This window comes from Sorex araneus, chromosome 1 (assembly GCF_027595985.1).
Source record: "Sorex araneus isolate mSorAra2 chromosome 1, mSorAra2.pri, whole genome shotgun sequence".
Lineage (NCBI taxonomy): Eukaryota > Metazoa > Chordata > Mammalia > Eulipotyphla > Soricidae > Sorex > Sorex araneus.
The window spans coordinates 395,911,828-395,930,809 of record NC_073302.1 but is presented as its reverse complement, the minus strand read 5'-3'; the positions used below and the strand labels follow the sequence as shown (position 1 = coordinate 395,930,809).

The following is an 18,982-nucleotide window of genomic DNA, read 5'->3' as shown; positions in this document are numbered from 1 at the left end:
CGAATGCCCCAGAACGGATGACTGGTTGAGGAAACTTTGGTACAACTATACAATGGAATACTATGCAGCTGTTAGAAAAAAGGAGGTCATGAATTTTGTAGTTAAGTGGATGGGCATGAAAAGTTTCATGCTGAGTGAAATGAGTCAGAAAGAGAGAGACAGACATAGAAAGATTGCACTCATCTATAGTATATAGAATAACAGAGTGGGAGACTAACACCCAAGAACTGTAGAAATAAGTACCAGGAGGTTGACTCCATGGCTTGGAGGCTGGCCTCAGATTCTGGGGAAAGGGCAACTCAGAGAAGGGATCACCAACTATAATGTAGTCGAAGGCCATTCGGGGGAAGGGAGTTTCGGGCTGAATGATGGCTAGAGACTGAGCACAGTGGCCACTCAACACTTTTATTGCGGGCCGTAGAAGCTAAATAGAGAGAGAGAACAGAAGGGAATGCCCTGCCACAGTGGCAGGGTGGGGTGGGGGGGAGATGGGATTGGGGAGGGTGGGAGGGATGCTGGGTTTACTGGTGGTGGAGAATGGGCACTGGTGAAGGGATGGGTTCCCGAACTTTGTATGAGGGAAGTATAAGCACAAAAGTGTATAAATCTTTAACTGTACCCTCACGGTGATTCTCTAATTAAAAATAAATAAATTTAAAAAATAACAATAAAAATAAAATTTTTAAAAAAAGAGGAAAAAATTAAAAAAAAATTTCTGTGCCTATGTGTGAGACTTAACAATCATCAAATTGCTAAGATATCATAGACAAATAATATAAAAAGGAAAGAAGAATGCCATAGATGATCAATCATTAGGTAATTTTACAGAATAATAGAATATTATTTAATAAATACTCTAAATTCAGTAGTGAATTTTTCTTTATAAAAAATAATTTTGAGCTTAATTTTAAAAAATGTAAAAGATAACGAGGTCAAACTTAACATTTTTAGAGAATGCAATAATAGTCAATGAACTTTGAAAACTATATGAACTCTGCTTGCAATAAGGCATCTGCCTCTGAATTCCAGGGAGTTCAATGGACTTCTCTCTATATGTCTCCATAGTCTTAGAGGTAATATCTGTATTAAAGTTGAGCTAGAAAAGATGCTAGAGTTTAGAATTACCTAAAGGCAAACAAGTACATCATAGAGTGACTTTAATTAATTTTTAAAAGTACTTTGAGGATGTTTCTAGATATCTGAAAATCATACATTTGTTTTTTCAATAAGCCATGGATCCCTCATTGTAAGAGCAGTTTTGAAAGAAAATTCTGACAGTCTCTTATTATGTACAGAAGTTTTTATACCCATATCACTTTATTTTCTAGATAACATACAAAATTAGTAGGCATTTTTATTTTCCACATATGGAGCCATAGCACAGTAGGCAGGGTGTTTACCTTGTACGCGGCCGACTTGGGTTCGATTCCTCCTTCCCTCTCAGAGAGCCTGGTAAGCTACCCAGAGTATCCCGGCCGAATGGCAGAGCCTGGCAAGCTACCCGTGGTGTATATGTATGTCCAAAACAGTAACAACAAGTCTCACAATGGAGACGTTACTGGTGCCTGTTTGAGCAAATCAGTGAACAACAGGACAGTACTGCTACAGTGCTACAGCTATAGATCCTGTGAAAGAAAATGTTTTTCCATGGACATGCAGGAATTTTAGAATTTCATTTCTGCTGATGAAAGATAGCCAAAGAAAAAAGTTGGTAATTCAAGGTTGGATAATTATGGCCAAAAATATTTTGATCCAGAAATATTCCAATTTTTAAAAAACATGTATTTTAATTTTATTTTTTTAATGGTGAGATTCTATTTACTTATTTATTTAATTTGAGGTGTCATGATTTACAACACTGTTCATGACAAAGTTTTATGAACACCACCACCTCCACCAAAAGGATTTCTTTTAAAAGAATCTATATCAATATTTTAATACTTTATAATGAAAAGGAAAGAAAATCCAACTTTAAAGGTAAGTTCCAGTAAAATGTAAAAGTACAGGACAGGGAAGTTGGCTCAAATGGCTAGAGCATATACTTTACATGCAGGAGGTCCAGGTTTGATCCCTGGCACTACATAGGACTTTGAGCACTACCAGGAGTGATGCTTAAACAATGCAGTGTAAGCTCTTAACCACTGCCTAATGTCTTTCAAAAACAAAAAAATATCAAAAAATTTAAATTATGATCTATTTGCCATATAACAAAACCTCAAAATTTGATACAGAACATGAGTTTATTATAGCGGTAAAACATAAAACTTCTAAGTTCTTAACTCATAATTTTTAATGTGTGCTGAATCTAGAGTTGTAATTAAAATAAACATCTATTTTCCCCATCATTTTGGGGAAACTGGCATATTATGCCAGTTAGATTCTGAATTTTTCCTTTGTAAAATATTATGTATAGTATATAGACAAAATATTATATGTAAACAGACACATAAATCAAGCTTCAAAATCAACTGATTTGCAAGTTATTCTGAAAAAAGTTACCTTAGCTTAAGAGATACATAGAACCGCCACAATTGACTTAAATATAGTACATCTTGTGCAAAGCTGTGAAACAAATATAACTTAATGTCTGAGATTTTTAGCAACAAATTTTGTAATACTTTTACCTTTCCTAAGAGGGAAGGACAGGGCAGTTAGTCAATGAAAACAAGTTTGAGGAGAAAGAACTATTTGATAAACTCATTTACAAAAGATCTCCCTAAGGTTGTATTTGTACTTTAAAAAAAAGTGAGTCACTTGCAAAGATGTCCTTTATTAGGAAAATACTTTCTGGTATCTCCTCCTTTGAAATATGTAGGTGGCCACAAACTCTGCTTTCATAGAAAGACAGCCATCCCTGATTGTAGGCTCAATATTATAGCATTGAAGATTATAAATAACCAATTCCAACACCATATGTTAAAACCAAGAAATTGGCTGTGTATAGATTGGTAAACAAATTAAAATTCTAATAAATAATAGCAGCAGATGCAAATGGATGTCTTGTTCATTTTAGAAAAGAATACGGCTTCCAATTGTGTGCTATTCAATTTTGAACACAAACCAAACTCTTTCAATTCCATTAGGAACATGTTAGTTTATCCTAGAAATGTGAGACTAGAACTTAGGTGTCCAGGGAATAATATTATGAATATGATACTTATGAACACAAATATAAGTTGATGTCACCTGCTGTGTCTGTTAGATACTTGATTCATAATAATAGTAACTGAAAAAACTCTGGCTTTTAAAATTATGGAATTGAACCACACTGAATATCGTACTTTTAATTTGTTCCCTAATAACTGCAAAAAAAAAAAAGGCAAAAAATAATGCAAAAAAATAACCACCGATCCATATGACAACTATTCCTTTACAAAACTGCTAGGGAAAAAATCACTCACAGGACTATAGTTGTGAAACCTGGCAAAAGGTTCTACAGAGAATGCTGATAAGGGAGTCTATCTGTGTTACAAAGCAACTAGACCCACCCTATTGGCCTCAGGCCTGGAATGATACCATTCATTTCCCTACAGATCCCTCCCAGTTGGCACTGGGTTGTGTTGTTGCCATGCCCAGAGGCTAGCTCAATATTATTGTGAAGAGAAGGTCTTTGCAAACAGAATAGAGAGAAATTTCTGGGGCTTAGAGTGTGTTAAGACACTTAAAAGAAAGAAAGTAAAGGAAATACTTTCAACATTGGTTTGAAAAAAAAGCTGTGTGAAAACTCATCAACAATAATTGAGGAGGTTACAATTAAAAGGACTGGACAGAGAAGAAGCAAAACCTTGAAAGAAACCTTGTTAGGAAGGATTTGTTCACTAAATAGAAAACCTACATAAAAGAGTATCAATCCTGTCATTCATTTGTGTTCATTCTCTATCTTGCAGCTCCCAAGGTTTCTGAGTGCTCCAAAACAGGATATTCATTTTATTTAGAAGCAGCCTGGACATTCCGCTATAAAAGAAGGAAGTGTGGCAGAAAAAGGAAACGTATTTCACACATTTCTACTCTAGGGAGACAAGAGAAGAGTGTTTCTGACCTTTTTTTGAACCATGACGATTCTTAAAACTTAAAATGTAATGTACTTTTTGGCGTTAAACTACTGCACTGCTTTGCTCAGCACTGGCAGATTTACAACGTAATAAAGAGAATGTAATCAGTTCAAAATGAATACATTTTTCAAACCTTGATCCTTTTTGGAATTTAAGTTGATATACACAGACAACGTTAGCAACAAGTTGGTTTGCAAAGAATAAGGCATCTATATTGACCTCTTATATTTCTGAACCGCACTCCAGACCACTTTATAAATTGTTAACTTGGTCTAGAGGTACAATAAAGGCAGTTGTAAGCCAGTATACCCAAGGCCACACCTGAGTAGGAATGATTCATCATCCCCAATGACAAACCATTTACACTTGTTTTTTAAGACTTTTCAGTGCATTCCTATCAAATGCATAGAGAAATTACACATAGAAGTATTGACCTGAAAAAATAAATTTCAAAGAAATATCTACCCCTAGAAAAAGATATAAGAGCCAAATGCACAGTGATTCAAAAACAAACATTACAAATATGTAGCACTGATTAAACTGTGTTACGCAGACTTTTCCCGGACGGTTACAAAAATAAAGTCCATCCATCTGTCAAAACAACTGCTCCATGCATGAAAATTAAAACAGAACTGAGGTGTTTTCAACTAACTTCCGATAATTATACCTTCCACAAAAGAATATAATTTACCTCCAATTCTAATTACCAACTTGCATATTCTTAAATACGGATGAAACAGTGAAATTTTATTCCAAATAAAAAGAGAAAATAAGAGAAGTTTGTGAAGATGAGCAAACTCTATTCAAATGTATTCAGTTCAGGATTAAATCAAACAATCGCTCTGGTTCAAATATAAATCAGCCTAAAATGAGTGGTATAGCATAGCATGGCCTCAGGTCACTGAACATTCATTTAAAAACATCCCATCAGTAGCATATGAGAAATATTTTATTGTATAATCAGGCAGCTGGGAAAGCAAAGGAAGTCTTACCCTATCATAATAGGAGAATACATTTTTTTGCATGAAAATCCACTAATAAGCTTAATTCCTGAAGTTAATCTACTCTCTTTTTTTTCTCTGGTCAATTCATTTGGCAAGCTAGCTGAATACAAGACTCTTTGTGGCACAGCAGTAATCCATGAGATTGTTCCTGTCACTCACTTCATTTCTTTCTCTATTTAAGTTGTTCCACACTTACATGGCAACAATGTTCTGTCTTAGTTTCTTTAATGCTATGTGACTATAGCTATGATCAGATAACTCAGAATTATGTCTTTCTAATACATCAGCATTCACTAAGGTTGTTAGAAATTTCTTCTTCAAAGAAATACATGTAATAAAATTTAGATTTAACTGTTCTAACTATAATATTACCAATTTATTGTTGAATATGTACTGGGATTTTTAAAAACACTTTTCTTTTGAAATGGTGAAAGGGACATTTTATCCATTTGGTGAGATATTTTCACCTTCACTATTAAGAATATAATAGATTTGTCTTTCTGCATTAATGATTTATTTATTATTTTTGTTTAATAAGATGCTTCAAAGATATTGATTTTTATCAGGACACCAAAGTTAGCATTATTCAGAGGCCTACATTATTTTTCTATGTAAGCCAATTATATTAATTGAGCTATATTGTCTCTGTAAATGTTAATAAATAAAATATTGTAAGTAGAGGGAATGACCTGATAGAACAAATGAAGAATCTTTCACAAGATTCCTTTATCATTTTATTTTAGTTTGTTTGGCGGAGGGTCTAGGGGACGTAGATGGTGGTAAGTTTAGTAACAATATATCAAAACTACCAACACTATTATAGTATTGCAACCATGTTACCTAATCTATAATAATAAAATCTTTACCTACTCAAAAAAAAGAGCCTTAAGAAAGGTACCATTAATTTAGTTTTCAACCTATAGATTGAATCTCTGTTTTGAAACTTTAGAAACATTGTTTAAATTTTATGGACTTTTTTTCCCCCAAATTACTTGGAGACTTCCAACTTGGTCAGAATGATAATACATATAGGCACTTATTATACCACCGACTAATCATTGTCCAGGATGAGTGTTTTAACAATTTAAAATAGCTTTGAAAAAGAATGAGAAGAACCCATTGGCAAAGGAAATAAAAGCAGAAATAGCACATAAAACTATGTCAAAGCACAAATGATACCTAAAAAAATACTGGTCAGAAGAAAATTTTTGCAAAGCAGTAGCATATTCAATATGCCAAAAACAGTAACAACAAGTCTCACAATGGAGACATTACTGGCGCCCGCTCGAGCAAATCGATAAGCAACGGGATGACAGTGACAGTGACAGTGATACATCAAATTAAGATCCAAGAAATGTAAAGTACTCTCTCAACTAAACAATAAAATAATCCCATTAGAACGATGGGAGAGGAAGTGAACAAATTTCCTCAAAGAAAGTAGAAAGATGACTAAAATATTAATTAAAATCCATTCATTATCACCAATTATCAAAAAAATATCAAATCAAAATGACAAGGAAGTATCAACTCATACCAGTGAAAAATAGTCTATCTCAGAAGGTCTACAACAGTAGGTATTGGCAAGAATATGATAAAAATGAACTCTTGTTTAGTGCTTGAGAAATTTTTATATGACTCATCCTTCTTAGAAAGAGATTTGGTATCTTAAGAAAATAAAAAATAGAGCTTCCCTTTGACCTAATATTCACTTCTGGGCATCTACCCACCAAAACATAAAACATTAGTTTGAAAGGACTTATACACATCTATATTCATCTCAGCATTACTTACAACAGCCAACATCTGTAAAATACCCACATGCTCTAAAACAGATAATTGGATAAATAATAGGTAATAAATACATACAATATAATATTATGAAGCTGTGACAAAGGATGAAGTCTTGGTGCAAACTGAATGGAATTGAGGATGTGAAATTAAGAGCGGTCAGAAAGAAAAAAACCCTGCATGATCTTTACATATGTAGAGTATAGCACTGTAGCATTGTCCTCCAGTTGTTCATGGATTTGCTCGAGTGGGCACGAGTAACGTCTCCACTGTGAGACTTGTTGTTACTGTTTTTGGCATATCAGATATGTCACAGGTAGCTTGCTGGGCTCTGCTGTGTGGGCAGGATACTCTCAGGATACTTGCCAGGTTCTCCGAGAGGGACAGAGGAATCAAACCCAGGTTGGTTGCATGCAAGGCAAACACCCTACCCGCTGTAAGCACCACTTTAAAAAAATATCAGTTACTTTCCTTTGTGGATTCATCTTTCTGTCTTTATTATTCCCTCCCCCCTTACTGTTGTGGAGCAGGTACAATTCACCTGTAGATTTCACCTCTTTCTTCCCCTTTTTCCTTACTCCTCCCCTTCCCTATTTCTTCTTCCTTTTCTTGCTTCCATTCCCATTGCTGGGAGAGGAGTGTAATTGTGAACACACACACACAAACACACACACACACACACTCCTGGCTGATGAGTCTGGGGAAGGGGTAGGGTCGGACACAAAGACTCAGACACACACACCCCTCTCCACTCCTGGCTAATGAGTTGGGGTTGGACACACCACACACACATACACACACACACACGTACACACACATACACACAGCACATGCTCCTGGTTAATGAGGTTGTGGCTTAAACCCACAGCTACGAGGCTAAATCATGTACTCTTTTTGGTGTTTGCACAGTGCTCACTAGGGAGCCACACTTTTTAGCTGAGACACACACATTCTGGCTCACATTTCCTGGCTGTGGTGCTTGCACATCTTTTGAGTTATGTGTTCTATCCCATTGGTGGTGCTCACATACACACACACCTGGTTGAAGTGAGGTAAGAAAATCCCTTATAGTTCCAGGGATGGCAGAGAGCAGAAGTGCTTGTGGCTCTTGGCTACATGAAATGCCCTGGAGATTGGCATTCATGGCCACACACGGGTGAGGCAAGTACTCAGAGTCACTCTGCTATTCCTGGAGCTAAACACCCCTTTCGCAGGCAAGAACATTATCTTCTATTCCCAGTTGCTCAGTCCTTAACACATAGTCCATTTTACTTCTTTCCCCACGTTCATCCTAATGGTAGTATCTTTCCTCTTTTAATCTGTTAATAGGTTAATTTCAAAATGAGCATCCTCGTGAAGTCAGTGGGCCCCAGCAGGTGACCCAGACGAGGCGGGGAGAGGAGAGAGATGGCCACTTTCTCCTGATCCATCCCTGTCACTCCAGAGCTGTCTGGGAAAGCTAGGGCTGATCAAGTCTGCAATGAATCCCTGGAGGGCATGGACCTCGAGTCCCACAAGGTGGCCATCAAACCACACTTGAAGTCCACTTGATTTGCTCGGCATAGGAGTTCATTCCCACCACCCAATTTCTTGGGGAGCCATGGGCTCAGGCTGGAATGAGAAACTGCTCTTTACAGGAAAAGAAAGGCAGTCCTAGGCTTATCTAGTGCTTATAGGCCCTTGTGCAGTGTATAAGGAAATTAAAAAAGAGAATGATCAATCCTCAATGGAATAAATCCTGAAACATGCTCAATGAAACTGGGAACTAAGGAAGCTAAGGAGGGCGCACAAATTTATTAGGAGAAATATGAAGTTGTGTTGACATAGTGGTGGTGGACATTGTGTAGCAGAACTGAAAGTAGCCAACAATAAAATCAATATTTATTGAAAATTATGATATCTCAATAAAAGTATTTGGAATTTGAAAAGTTCAAAAATAAAGGAAGTTTGATTAATCTTACTTTGAAATACCTACCTCTGGAACCACTAATAGTATCTGTTTTTCTTACATTTTATGTGATATATTATCAGTTTGTCTTATTTATGTCATCCGCTGACAATAGTTGATTATAAGTGTATGATTATATTTGTACCTAGCACATTTCTCCTCTATGTTAAAATAGATGCATGTATAAATGTAAAATATTATTAAAATTTAATAATATTATTCAAATATTATTAAAATTTAAACAAAAATAAATATTTTTCTGTAAAAATACGAATTGTTAAATAGTTAAATTGTTAAATTAGTAAATTTTCAATTTAATAATAGTTAAATAGCAAAACTCCTGATTTCAATAATAAAATTTTGTAGCTTCCTATGTCATGCAAGCTGTAGTGTACTTACTACTCACATTTAATAGAAAAGAAATCAATAATTTACATTAATTTAGAATTACATTCTAGAGAGATTTATCATGAAAATAATTATTTGAGATATTAAACCAACATACACGAACTTACCATGGTAGGCTTAAATACTCAAAGGAGATGTATAGTATTTTTAGTCACATGTAAAATACAACCTTGGGACAATATTTAAATTTAAAACTTAGATGAGGAATGCTTTATATCACTTATGTTTAACTCTTTTCTACGCAATGTCTACCCTAATATAAAAAATTACAAGGCCTAGAGGGCCAAAGTGACAGTACAGCAGGTAACCGCTTACCTGGCACACACAGCGGACACAGATTGGATCCCCAGCACCCTATATGGTTTGTCTGAGTCTCATTGAAAGCAAACCCTGAAAACAGATTCAGAAGGAAGCCCTGAACACTGCCAGGTATAGTCTCCAACTCAATAAAAATTAAAATACCAGAAAGAGCATATAGTACTTGCTTTGTATGTGAACCCAGGTTTAATTCTCAGTAACACATGTGGTTTTCTGAATGCCAACAGGAGTGATCCCTAAACACAGAGAACACAACTTAGCAATAGTAAGTTTATTATTGCTAAACTCTGCGCTCAGATTGACAAAAATATAAAAAAAGACATAAAAAGAAAGAAAAAAATTTTGGAGTTTTAATTAGAATGTGCTCTTAAAGTCTTATAAAAATGGAGACATCTGGAATATGTGCACTGGTGAAAGGATGGATGTTTGAGCATTGTTTAATTGAGACTTAAACCTGAAAGCTTTGTAACTTTCCACATGGTGATTCAATAAAAGAATAAATTAAAAAAATGAAATAAACATAAAATTTTACAGTATAAAAAAAAAGAGACTTATGTTGAAATTGTATGCCTGGAATCTAATCACAAATAAATTTTTAATTCATGGTGAAAAAAAATGGAGACATCTTAGTCCTATACAATGTATATTTATAACAAAATTGATGAATAATATGTGCCTATACATATAAATGCATGTGAATTATACACATATACGTGTATATTATGGTGTAGACAAATAGATTCTTTAGAAATATTTTCTGAGTAGAATTAGCAATTGGAACTTGAGGATTTTTCAATTTATTTATACTACGTGCTTATGTCTGAAAGGTACACTGAAAGAATTTATTGAAAACATACAAATCAAAATAATTAAATTATAATTATGAAATAGAAAATATGTCTACAACTACATATATATATGTAGTTGTCTATATATATGTATATATATATATATATATATATATATAGGCATTGGGAGCTAACTATATGGATTACTTTGCATGCAAAAGACCAAGGTTTAATCTCTAGCACTATATGGTCTCTCTAACACTGATGGGAGCAATCTCTGAGCACTGCTCGGTAGTAGACCCCAAGCACCATCAAGTATAAGTGACACACACATACAAATCAGACAAGGATTAGAGCTAAACAAATAAGATCTTCAATCCACTGTATAACTACTAGAAAATCCCTTAGATCTTTAAATCTGTCTCCTCACTTTTTTTTGCTTTTGGGCCACACTCAGCAATGCTCAAGGGTTATTCCTGGGTTTGCATTCAGGAATCACTCTTGACAGAACTCTGTATGGGATACAGAGTATGGCTGTATGGGATACCAGAGATCAAACTCAGGCCAGCCAGTTGCAAGGAAAACAACTTTCCCACTCTACTATCTCCCTAGTTCCAGTCTATTCAATTTAAAAATGGGATTAAGTTTATACCCATGGTGAATATTTAGAAAATTGCCTATTATTTTTGTATATTTTGTCTCTAACTTTAATGTAGCATTGTTGTCCCGTTGCTCATTGATTTGCTCGAGTGGGCACCAGTAATGTCTCCATTGTGAGACTTGTTGTTACTATTTTGGGCATATCAAATACTCCATGGGTAGCTTGTCAGGTTCTGCCGTGTGGGCGGGATACTCTCGGCAGCTTGCTGGGCTCTCCCAGAAGGACAAGGAATCGAACCCAGGTTGACTGCATGCAAGACAAATGCCCTACCCGCTGTGTTATCACCCCAGTCAAACTTTAATGTAACAATGAGAAATTTCAAGAATATATAGTAGGAATACATAAAAACTAAAAGCAAATTTAAGGTTCTCAGTCTCCTAAAATAGTGTTACAAATACCAGCATTTTGCATTCTCTTTTCTATACCAGCCTTAAAACGGCAGTAAATAGAAATATGTAAAACTTACATGATATAAATAGAGGTTTGATAAAGTTTTATAATGTATTATGTACATTATAGTTGGTTTTTACTGCTATATGTATCTAATTTTTAAAAATAGTCAAGATTAACTACCTACTTCATTTTGCCTTGAGATACATTATATGTAAAAGTAATATTCCCAGAGAGCCATTAAATTGGCGAGGATAATTTTACTCTCAGAAATGAGCAGAAATCCATTAATTAAGATTAATAGAGCACATTGAAACCAACTAAACTCAGTGAACAAAACCAATAACATAGAAGGTTCAACTAGAGAAGAAGAGTTTAGTAAATCCTCAGACAAAGACTTAACGACCTCGGAGCAAGATTTAACAATTTTCACAGATTTTCTTTTACTGAAGTATATTTGATGATTCTTTTAGCCATTTGGTTGTAACAAGCAATATAAAACAAATTATTGTGTGTCTGCTAAGGGGGGCAGGCTTGAGGGTGGTTGGGTAAATGGGGACAATGATGGAAGGAAGATCACTCAAGTAGTGAGGTAAGTGTTAGAATACCAAAAGACTGTAAAACTGTTTTATGAACAACTTTGTATGCTATGGTATGTAAATAAATAAAGAAAAAACAAAATAAAAAAAGAATAATAAAGCAGAACACAAACTAGACTGCTAAAAATTATATTTGAGTTTGACTTGGAATAATTGACTTTGGCCCAGACCTCAATAATTATATTATTGAGGTCTGGGCCAAAGTTCTTCTTCCCAAAGGAATTTTTCAATTTGTTCTAATGAATATTACGATATATAAAATGCTTATTGTAAATTGAAATATATGCAGTGATGTTCGGGTAAAATATGTTGTGTAAGAAAATGTAAAAAAAATTGTCAACAAGTTTAAGTATTTTGATTTATTTCAGTCATTTAGCAATACAAGTGAAAATTCAAATAATAAGGTACACAGATCAAAATCTCTTCAGCATTAAAAAAAACACCTCTAGGCAACTGATTTTCTTTACAAATCTAGAGTTAAAATGCTTTCAAATTTTATTTTTGCAGTGCCAGAGTTAAAACTCAGGTCTCACATGTGCAAAGTAAGTGCTCTAAAGCTGAGCTACATCCTTACTTGCATTTATTTCTTTATTTTTATTTTCCTCTGGGGAGGAGCTTCCAACAGTATTCAATGACCCCAAGAACCCCTCCAGATAATTCTCAGCCAATCAGACTAGTGGATAACTACAAGGTCTAAAGAAATAGTTGTTCACCAGACCATTGAGTTTGTGCTCAGGGCTGAAAACCAAGTTCAACAGTGTTGGGGATGTCCAGGACTGTGTCTAGTGATGCTCAAGGAGCTATGTTGGTGAAGCCTACCAAGGACTAACCCACATGCAAGGCACAGATCTCAACCCCTGTTCTATCTCAATAATTTAGGTCTCCATGTGAATTTTAATTCCTGATGTCAAAAACCTGAAAGATACAAAGATGTGTGTGTAAATATGCACATACATATATATACACATACACATATGTGCATATATATCACATGTAACACATACCCTATATATATATATATAAAACACTTGGCACATTCCTATTTAGATATATATTACAATTTTATTTTATTTTATTTTATTTTATTTTTTGCTTTTTGGGTCACACCTGGCGATGCACAGGGGTTACTCCTGGCTTTGCACTCAGGAATTACCCCTGGCTGTGCTCAGAGGACCATATGGGATGCTGGGATTTGAACCCGGGTCGGCCGCGTGCAAGGCAAGCGCCCTACCCGCTGTGCCATCTCTCCAGCCCATTACAATTTTATTTTAACATTAATTAGTGTAGTATATGATCATATTTTAGAAACAGAGAAAGCTTTGAACAAAGCTTTTTATGACAAAAATTCAACAAAGTGGGGATTAGAAGAAACATAATTGAATATAGTTTAATTCATATATAATAAAGCCGCTGCTAAAGTCATAATAGTACAAAACTGAAAGCTTTTCCTTTAGCATCAGAGAAAAGGCTCGTACCATTTATATATTGAAATATCCACTTTCATTGATTATTATTTAACATAGTATTGGATGTCCTAACTTCAGCAATTAATCAGGCAAATGAAATGAAAGATCTATAATATACATAAGTAACATTATTACTATGTGCAGTGGCATGGTAACCTATATACACTACTAAAAATCTATTATAAGCTATAAAACATAAGTATAGCAAGGGCTACAAAATAAAAATTCAAATCCAAAAGTCTGTTAAAAATTATGCTCATTTCAGTCTGTAAGCAATAAACTGGAAGTATATATACACATATATGTCAATACATAATCATATATGCATAAGCAGATATATAGTCTATGAAGCAAAATCAACCAATAGAATCTGAATAACACATAGTATCTAAAATACCCTTAAAACTTACGTTCCCAGATATTAACTGTATACATATATATTAAACTGGTTTTTCCTTTTTCTTTAAAAAAATTGTGTATCTTAGAGCCAAATATATTTTCTATATATTAACTTATATTTAGAACACCTTATTAATGTATAGTAAGTTCTTTATAAACTTTAGTATTATTATTTCTGAATTAGGAATTAAAAAAATAAAAATTTAGTTCAATTGACCTGGTATATGCACAGGAATAACACACACACACACATACACACACACATGCACACATGAAAATGTAGGATCATTTCTGTAAAAAAGGCAATATTTTCACTGACATACATCAGTTTTTTTTAATTAAAGATTACTAAATTCTCTTGGTAATTCTGATCAATTTAAAATTTAATAAGTTGACTATAGGTATTATTTCTTATATGATCCAGAATGTCCCCACATTAGAATCATTATTTTAAATACAAAACAAAACTGTAAAGGGTTTGTGCTTTGGGTTATTCTGACAGTGTCATAGTTGCTGGCAAAAGATACACAACTCTTAGGTCAGAAATAAAGGAATTTATTCAGTGATCATAGAACCAATGATTTTCAGGTCAGTTCCCCAGATTCTAATTTTCAGAGTGCATTAAGAAGATAGGTGACCTGCATAGGCAGTGAATTGTGACATCAGATAGCACCCCTGGCTTGAGGGAACCTTTTGATGCAATAAACATGCTGACCATTACAGTTTGAGGAAGGTGCTACATTATATGTATTGTATAGAAAGCACTGCTGTCTTTTGTTCCCAAGGGAGTACTAACTAGCTCTACTTCTCAAGGGTGTCCACAAAAAAACTTTTGCTTCTGCAGGGGATATTGTCTCTCAGCTAAATTCATTATATAAAAAGCCCATAAATATGGGGCCGGAGCGATAGCACAGCGGGTAGGGCATTTGCCTTGCACGCAGCTGACCGGGTTCGATCCTCGGCATCCCATATGGTCCCCCAAGCACTGCCAGGAGTAATTCCTGAGTGCAAAGCCAGGAGTAACCCCTGAGAATTGCTGGGTGTGACCCAAAAAAGCAAAAAAAAAAAAATTTTCTTAAAAAGCCCATAAATAATCTGCAAGGCTGTCAGTTCTTCTGTTCATCATTTGTGCAAAAGTGTGAGAACTGAGAAAATTTTTCTTCAAACAGATAAATATGAGGATTTTAGGGTTTAAGTGTTTAAAAAAATTAGGAGGGGCTGGAGCAATAGCACAGCGGGTAGGGCGTTTGCCTTGCATTCGGCCAACCCAGGTTCGATTCCAGGCATCCCATATGGTTTCCCAAGCACCACCATGAGTAATTCCTGAGTGCATGAACCAGGAGTAACCACTGAGCATCGCCGGGTGTGACCCAAAAAGCAAAATAACAACAACAAAAACAACAACAATAATAATAATAAAATAATTAAAAAATTAGGAGTCACTTCTAACTACTAAAAGAATAATTTCATCATGGTGTAAAGTCCCTAAAGTAAAATGAAAACTTTGACCTTTGAAAAATAGTAAGAAAATCCAGAATTAGTGTGAATTTAATTTTGAACTGTGTTACATCTTAAGACACAAGTGTAGCTTCAATTTCTCAATTGCGCTTGCTTGGCAAAAAAAAAAAGTTGATATTGCACAATTCAAGTAATAAAATGTAATAGACATTTTATGATATAAATGGCAGTATTAAAATAAATAATGGCTAAAGATAAAATGAATGTCTCAAGAATTTTTAATTCATGAACTTAATGTTAGGTATACAATTTAGTTTCATATTATACTTTGAAAGTTACCCAAGATTGGTAATGTTATGAGAATCTGCTTTTTTAGTTCTTCTCAGATGGTTGAAAATTTATTTCCAACAATGTTCAAAATATTTCTAACAATCATACGGTTGCCATTTGGTTTTATTGAAACTTAGTGTAAAAAGAGATGGGTTAGTAGGATAAACAAAAAAGATTCAGAGAGCTAGTGATTCAAAACAGACTTTTTTATCTAGCATGTATTCAGTTTTTATTTCCAAAACAGGGTCAAGAAAGTTAATCTCTCAATAGAAATGTCATTCTTGCGAATGACGAAGTGAATCTTAAGTACTAGAAAAATGTGAAAATTAAAAATAAAGGTGGATAATAATAAGATAAAAATATCTGATATGTGTAGGAATGAATTTTAAAGAAATGTGAAATTTTCATCTAAATTATATACATTTATTAAAATAACTATCACAATAAAAATAAGAATATGCATGTACATTAAAAATAAGTGACATAACAATTTAATGTTTGCAATCTACAACACCGAGACAATAAGTATAACTAGTAAATATTCTATAGTCACTAACAAGATAAGCAACACACATATTAATAATTCATATACTATAAATAATAGGCCTCACGCATGAAGGTACCAGCAGAGGAACCCAGGTGTGTGTAATCCCATCAATGACCAACATCCAGAGACACTTAAAAGTAAGCTCCCAGAAGTACGCGGCCGCAAAGCGGTCGTGCAATATCTTGTAACCTACTTCTCCCTCTTAAATAAAATGGCAAGTTGCTGAGAGTTTTCTGCCCACATGGGACAGCCTTACAAGCTTTCCATGGTGTATTCATATGCTAAATCCAGTAATAAGATGGATCTCATTCCCCTGACCCTGAAAGAGCCTCCAGTGTGACATCGTTGGGAGGGCCGAGTCAAAAGAAACTTCTAAGATCTCAGGGAAAGGACGAATTGAGAGGTTACTGAGCCTGCTCGAGAAATCGACAATTAACAGGATTTCATGATTGTGATCATAATAAATAATCTGGGGCCAGAGAGATACTACAATGGGTAGGGCATTTGCCTTGCACAGGACCAACCCGGGTTCAATACCTGGCATTCCATTTGGTTCCTGGGCCTGTTGGGAGTGAATGCTGAGCGCAGAGCAGGAGTAACCCCTAGCACCACTAGGTATGGTACTCCAATTTGGTTTGGGGTACCATATATATGGTATATTATGTGTGTGATCATATATTATATTAAATATGTCTTAGACTGCAGATTTCCTCCATTCATCTTTGATGAATAGCTGCCCAGAATTTGTTATTGATTCAACACATGTGTTTGATGTAAAACTGAACAGTAAGTAATGATGCCGTTTTAGCTGACTTGGAGAATAGGGTAAAGGACTCAGTTTTCTGTTTGATGCTTGCTCAGTGATGCAATTGGCATGTCGATTCAACCCAGGTGGCTATTCCTCCTTTGTCGTCTTAACTACAGCCAAGAATGGCCCTCTCTCAAGATGTCTAAAACTAAACAGTGTCTTTTCATCACTTTCCCTGTTACATTTTCCTATTGAATCCTTGCATTCGAATGAATTGAACACCTGAAAAACGGTAGATTGTCCAAGACAGCAAGGTTCAAGGAAATTTATTTCTAGAGGACATTTGAGAAAACACTAAAACACAAAGGAGGGAAGGCGTTAACCCAGATTCTAGAAACCATAGAAGGCATGAAGGAGGGTTTTAGTTTACTTTTTGTAAGTGCTCAGGTCAGTTCCTATTTTGCTTACAATTCTATTTTGGAGTCCTGATAGCTTCAAAAACCACTCCAGCTTCATTCTTGTGGTTTTCAGCACCATAAAAGCTCTTTCAAAAGAATTATTGTCTCTAACTCACAGCTGAGTATTATTTATTACAGTGCAGAATTTCCACCAAACTGTCCATGTCATTTTACAAATCATGTGGTGAAAAAAGTCCTCTATTTACCCTCAATCTTTCAAAGTAGTTATTTAAGAAATTACTGGGGGAAATAATAATCCTGCTTCCAAATATTCATCAAGAAAAAAATGTTGTAAATCCCAGGAAACAAATTGATTGGTATTTCAAGAGCTTTTTATTAAGAAAAAAAATGAAAAACATAGGTCCGTTTTGAAATTCAAAAATAATAAATTCTAATTAAATAAAATATGTAAGCTGTGGTATACCAGTGATGTGATATGAAAATAAAAGGAAATATTACAAGTTGATACTTACAAGGATATCTTTTCCAGCCCACTTGCATTCATCTCTTCTGGTGTAAGACACTGGCCATACAATCTAGAAGCAGGAAAGAAACATTGCCTTAAGCCAATTAAGTTCATTAAGAGTTACAACTTTACAGTCTTCTAGACCAAGTTGGGGCAACTGAGATAAAGAAGGTTCTATAAAGTATTGCATGACAGGCAGCTTTTAGTTTTGACTCAGCAATACCCTGGTCAATTTTCATGAACATAAATCATATGCTACATAGTCATTAATAGTCATTAATATTGTCTTTATAAGGTGAACAAACTGAATCTTTGAAGTTAACTGGTTAAGTTGTAGTGACAGAAAGAACTATAATGCAGAATGGGACCGGGTAACATCTCTTGAAGCCCTGAGAATCTATTGAAAAATAAAATAGACAAGTAATGTGATGTAAATTTTCTAACTTTATTATGAAATGAAGCAATATTTTTTATTTTATTTTTTTATTTTTATTTTTTCCCATTTTTAAATTTTATTTATTTTTTTAAAATTTAATTTATTTATTTTTAATTAGTGAATCACCGTGAGGGTACAGTTACAGATTTATACACTTTTGTGCTTATGCTTCCCTCATACAAAGTTCGGGAACCCATCCCTTCACCAGTGCCCATTCTCCACCACCAGTAAACCCAGCATCCCTCCCACCCTCCCCAATCCCATCTCCCTCCACCCCACCCTGCCACTGTGGCAGGGCATTCCCTTCTGTTCTCTCTCTCTAATTAGCTGTTGTGGTTTGCAATAAAGGTGTTGAGTGGCCACTGTGCTCAGTCTCTAGCCCTCATTCAGCCCGCAACTCCCTTCCCCCACATGGCCTTCGACTACATTATAGTTGGTGATGGCTTCTCTGAGTTGCCCTTTCCCCAGAATGTGAGGCCAGCCTCCAAGCCATGGAGTCAACCTCCTGGTACTTATTTCTACAATTCTTGGGTGTTAGTCTCCCACTCTGTTATTCTATATACCATAGATGAGTGCAATCTTTCTATGTCTGTCTCTCTCTGACTCATTTCACTCAGCATGAAATTTTTCATGCCGATCCACTTAAATACAAATTTCATGACCTCCTTTTTTCTAACAGCTGCATAGTATTCCATTGTATAGATGTACCAAAGTTTCC

At 34.9% G+C, this 18,982-nt stretch overlaps 1 protein-coding gene across 1 annotated transcript in view; it reads right to left on the bottom strand.

Annotated features, from left to right (window-relative positions):
- The window catches only part of SEMA3A (semaphorin 3A), a 233,688-nt gene that overhangs the window by 143,894 nt on the left and 70,812 nt on the right, over positions 1 to 18,982 (bottom strand). The window contains exon 3 of the mRNA XM_004602145.2: positions 17,836 to 17,898. Coding sequence (XP_004602202.1) covers positions 17,836 to 17,898 — 63 coding nt within the window. The remainder of the gene's footprint in view (positions 1 to 17,835; positions 17,899 to 18,982) is intronic.